General features: G+C 55.6%; 1 protein-coding gene across 1 annotated transcript; it reads left to right on the forward strand.

Annotated features, from left to right (window-relative positions):
• Positions 1-1,876: 1,876 nt before the first annotated feature.
• FOXD3 (forkhead box D3) lies at positions 1,877-4,173 on the forward strand. The gene has a single exon (XM_053242746.1). The coding sequence runs from the start codon at positions 2,866-2,868 to the stop codon at positions 4,171-4,173; it is 1,308 nt and encodes a 435-aa protein (XP_053098721.1). The 5' UTR covers positions 1,877-2,865.
• The last annotated feature ends 638 nt before the right edge of the window (positions 4,174-4,811 follow it).

The raw sequence follows: 4,811 nt of genomic DNA on the forward strand, positions 1-4,811 counted from the left end.
TGTTGATAGTCCTATTCTTTGGTGGCTGAGGTTACAGTGAGGATGACGAGATGGAGAAGAAGACCTAGGAGGCCAATGGGCAACCCCATCACCACCTTCAGTTTAACAAGACACCTGCTGCGTTGTTCACATAGATAAAACACGAATGCCAAACGCCTCTGGTGTGAACGGCAATTCAGAGGTAAGGACCAAACTGAGTCCCAGGCCATTCTTCTTCACTCACACCCCTCTGGGATTAAAGCAATCAGCTCAATAACCAACGGCTTCGGTATAACATTTCTCCCTTTTCTTTATCCATCGGTAGGTCCCCCCCTCACCCCACCACCACCACCTTAGCAACCCGCTTTCTGGTTGCAAGACTGACCAGCATTTTCTAGGCGAACTTATCAGGGCGACAAGTATTGTTTCGAGCAGAATCACCTGGATGAGTTAAACCTATACGATTTTTTTAAAAAGCAAACTCCTGCAAACGAAAAGGGCGTGGCTTAATTTATTTGGACGCTTCAACTTCTATGGGTCACCTGAAGCCCGAAGAGAAGGCCAGATGGAAGGCAGGCGTGCCAAAGCCTTCTCGCTCATATGAAAAGAAGGCGAGACTGGATTTCTTTGGGAGAATCAGAAGAAGCTAATTCCTCGCCTCTCTGACTGTTGTTGTTATCAAGCCCTCTCCAAAAACCACAGGCGATCCTCACAACAATACACAGGATGAAGAAGCCCCACTGAGCGAATCGTTTCCTACCTCAGCCCAAAGTGATTGTTCTGCGTGGAAATCGACCCCTTTGACAAGCAACGAGGAAACAGAATTTTTGAACCAACTTTGACACCCCCCGCATCCTTTCCAGCCCCACCCCCCGATTTGTTTTGCTTGGGACAAGGCTTACCTTGAGCTGAGGTGAATTGAGCCTTCCTATTCACACACCGTTTCCCCATTTCCTACTTCTCCATATGCTAACGCGTCATTATCAAATCCTTAACACCTTGGGCAAATAACAACAATAAAGTCACCAGCTAAAGGTTTATTTATTCTCTCTCTCTAGATATTTTACGTCGTTTTTGTTTGTTTGTTTTATTTCTCTCTGCAGCTGATCTAATAGATTAATCGATAGCCATTTTCTGATCTTCGGTTCCCAGCTGATGCTGTTGTTGTTTGGGAAAGGGGAGAGGGAGAGACCGGAGGAAAAGCACAGCAAAGTGATTTTTCAGTCCAAAGTTCTTCTGGTGCGGGTGGTGGTTGCAGTCGTCGGGGTTTGTAAAAAAAAAAAAAAAAACAACTGCTAGCATCATCCATTGTGGTTCAGGCGGCGGTCTTAAGGATGGTATACCAGCGGCTTCACTGTTGAGATTCTACTCCGACCCAATCGGCACAGCTGAAGACTTTTGTGTATGGGGGGCTGGGTAGGCTTTTGCTGTGGTTGGGGTCCCTCCCCCACTTCACTTCAGAACATAACAACTAAAGGGGCGAACTTTGAAAAAATGGAATCGGCCGCAGGCTCTATGCTTTATTGGTGTTTAATGTGTGATCGTGGCTTTGGGTTGGGTTTGTTTGTCTGAAAGTGTCCCATTCGTCCTGAATAAAGCCGCTCTCCCAGCTTAGCCGATTCAAACCAAGGCAACGCAGCCGGGCTCGGGTTTCACGTGGCTACGGGCCTGGCGGAGTCTCCAGTTAGCCCGAAGGGGCTCAACGGCTCCTTGGCTCTGATCGAGCGGAGGAGAAACACTGTTGTCTCTTTGTTGACAATTCCATGAAACAACTTGAGTTTTGCATGGCTTACCAGTGAGGCGCTTACGTCAGGCCGTCACGTGGCCCCGCCTCCTGGTATATCTTTAACTGGAAAGTAATCTATCAGCCAGCCTGTTCAAAGGGGACTTCCAAAGTGGCACCGAGTTCCTTATAACGCCCGCCGATTCCCCGCCCTCACTCTCGCCGCTGCAAGATATCACCGTCCCCCCCTCCTCCCTCCAGGGAGGGGAAAAAGGAGGAAAAAGAAAAGGAAAGAGGAGGGAGAAATATCCTAAAAAGAAAAAAAAGAGAGAAAGAGGAGGTATATGTTTAGTGGTGGGGAGAAAGCGAAGGAGGCAAAAAGGAAAAGAGGAGGACTAGAGGAAAGGCAGCGCTTTCCAGAGAAGAGATGGAAAGATCGAATCGAAAGAGATCTAACCTGCGGCAGCAGCTCGGATGAGTTGGGAGCAGATCGCAGGTCCTTTTGGCTGGGGGGGAAACGCCGTCAAGCCCAGCAGCAGCAGCAGCAGCAGCAGCAGCTACTCCAGGCGCTTTGATGCGAGCTCTCATGCCACATGATAAGACTGTTGAGGAGGAGTTTTGAGCTGATCCCAGCTGGGAGAAGGAGCCGCCGACGAGTTGAACCCAGCTTCTCTTCCTTCCCCCCTCCACTCCCGCCCCGCTGCTGCTCCTTTGGTGAGGTGGGGGGGAAACTCCCTCGCCACCCCCGCCACCCCCTCATCATCATCACCACCATCACCAGCGTTAAGGAAAGCCGAGCTCGGTCTGGGAGAGCCGGCGGGGAGATCAGAAGCCCAGCCAACTCGGGGCTGAGGCAAGAGAGGAGTTTGATCTGCTCCCAGATGCCTGTCGGGCAAGAAGAAGGCATCAAGGCCAGCAGATAGAGGTGGAGGCAGAAGAAGGCGAGGAGGAGGAGGAGGAGGAGGAGGAAGAGGAGGAAGAGAGAGGGAGGGGAAGCAGGGCTGCCGCCAGCCCCGCTACCTGTTGGAGACGGAGCCTTGGAAGGGGGCTTGGAGCTGCTCCCAGGTGTCTTCTGGACTCCCGTCCGCTCTTCTCCCGCCTCCCTTCTTGTTTTGATTATTAATCCCCCCTCTGCTGCCCAGCCCACCCTCCCACGAGCTGTGATGACCCTGTCCGGCAGCCTGAGCGCCAGCGACATGTCCGGCCAGACGGTGCTGACGGCCGAAGATGTGGACATCGACGTGGTGGGCGAGGGAGACGACGGCCTGGAGGAGAGAGACGGGGGAGGCGGCGGGGGCAGCAGCGACACCGAGGCCGGCACCAGCCCCTCGGCCGTCGCCGCGTCGGGGCTGCCTGCACAGCTGGCGCTGGACGAGGCGTCCGAGCTGGTGATGGCCAAGGAGGCGTCCGCGGAGGCCAGCTCGGGCAGCGGCAGCCCCGTCGAGGAGAAGGCGGCCGGCGAGGAGGGCTCGGCGGCGGCGGCGGCGGCGGGCGCGCCGTCCGGGGCGGCTGCAGCCGCGGCTGCTGCCTCCAGCGGCGGCAAGCCCAAGAGCAGCCTGGTGAAGCCTCCCTACTCGTACATCGCGCTCATCACCATGGCCATCCTGCAGAGCCCGCAGAAGAAGCTGACGCTGAGCGGCATCTGCGAGTTCATCAGCAACCGCTTCCCCTACTACCGGGAGAAGTTCCCCGCCTGGCAGAACTCCATCCGCCACAACCTGTCGCTCAACGACTGCTTCGTCAAGATCCCCCGCGAGCCGGGCAACCCGGGCAAGGGCAACTACTGGACGCTGGACCCGCAGTCCGAGGACATGTTCGACAACGGCTCCTTCTTGCGGCGCAGGAAGCGCTTCAAGCGGCACCAGCAGGAGCAGCTGCGCGAGCAGACGGCGCTCATGATGCACAGCTTCGGCGCCTACAGCCTCGCCGCCGCGGCCGCCGCCGCCGCCTCGGCCTCGGGCGGCCCCTACGGCCGCGCCTACGGCCTGCCCCACGGCGCCGCCTACCCGCACCCGGCGGCCGCCCTCCAGTACCCCTACATCCCTCCCGTCGGGCCCATGCTGCCGCCCGCCGTGCCGCTGCTGCCTTCCAGCGAGCTCAGCCGCAAAGCCTTCAACGCGCAGCTCAGCCCCAGCCTCCAGCTGCAGCTCAGCGGCCTCAGCGCCGCCGGCTCGGGCGCCCTGGCCGCCGGCGTCAAAGCCGAGCCCAGCAGCCGGCCCTCCTTCAGCATCGAGAACATCATCGGCGGCGGCCCGGCCGTCAGCTCCTCGGGCGCCGTCAGCGCACAGACTTTCCTGCGGCCGCCCGTCACCGTGCAGTCGGGCCTGCTGGCGCACCAGCCGCTCTCGCTGGCCAGGAGTACGGCGGCCATCGCGCCCATCCTCAGCGTGCCTACAAACATGATCTCGGGACAGTTCTTGCAGCCCGCAGCCTCCGCCACTCCCGTCCAGGCGAAGTGGCCGGCGCAGTAGACCCTGGGCACGCAAGCCTTCCTTGCCCGCCCCCTCCTCTCCCCTCTTCTCCCCCTTTTTTAAATCACTACTACAAGAAATGATCGCGATGATTTTTTTTCTACCCATCTCTTTAGATACCGGAGACTTCTTAAACCTAACAGCACCCACCCATCTGGACTTCTTTCGACTACAATCGCCAATTTCTGCACCACCACCTCTGCTAGGGTTCAAAATTGACGCTTCTAAGTCCCCAAAACTCTCACACGGGCGCACACATACACACAAGGATTGCTGCCTGTACAGGTAAACCTAATGCTCAACCCACGGCAACATATTTGTACATATTTGTATGGGGAGGGGGAAATGACGGACTTTCCTTTGCGGTTTTTATTTTTTTAAAACGTCCACGTTTGGAAAAAAAAAAGAAAAAGAAAAAGAAAAAAACAAAGAAGGGTAGGGATTTGGGAGCCCGAACTTTCACTTTTTTTGAAGGTTCTTATTCTCCTCGGTAGTTTTCTCCAAAATAAACCCATACATACCTGAAGGATGAGGGGAAACAGGCGTTTTACATAGGAAAAAAATTGAGTAAAAGAACAAAAAACAAAAATATTCCAAAACAAAACCCAGGAAAAAGAAATCCCTGTCATTCTATTATA

This window comes from Hemicordylus capensis, chromosome 4, assembly GCF_027244095.1.
Source record: "Hemicordylus capensis ecotype Gifberg chromosome 4, rHemCap1.1.pri, whole genome shotgun sequence".
In the NCBI taxonomy this organism is placed as follows: Eukaryota; Metazoa; Chordata; class Lepidosauria; order Squamata; family Cordylidae; genus Hemicordylus; species Hemicordylus capensis.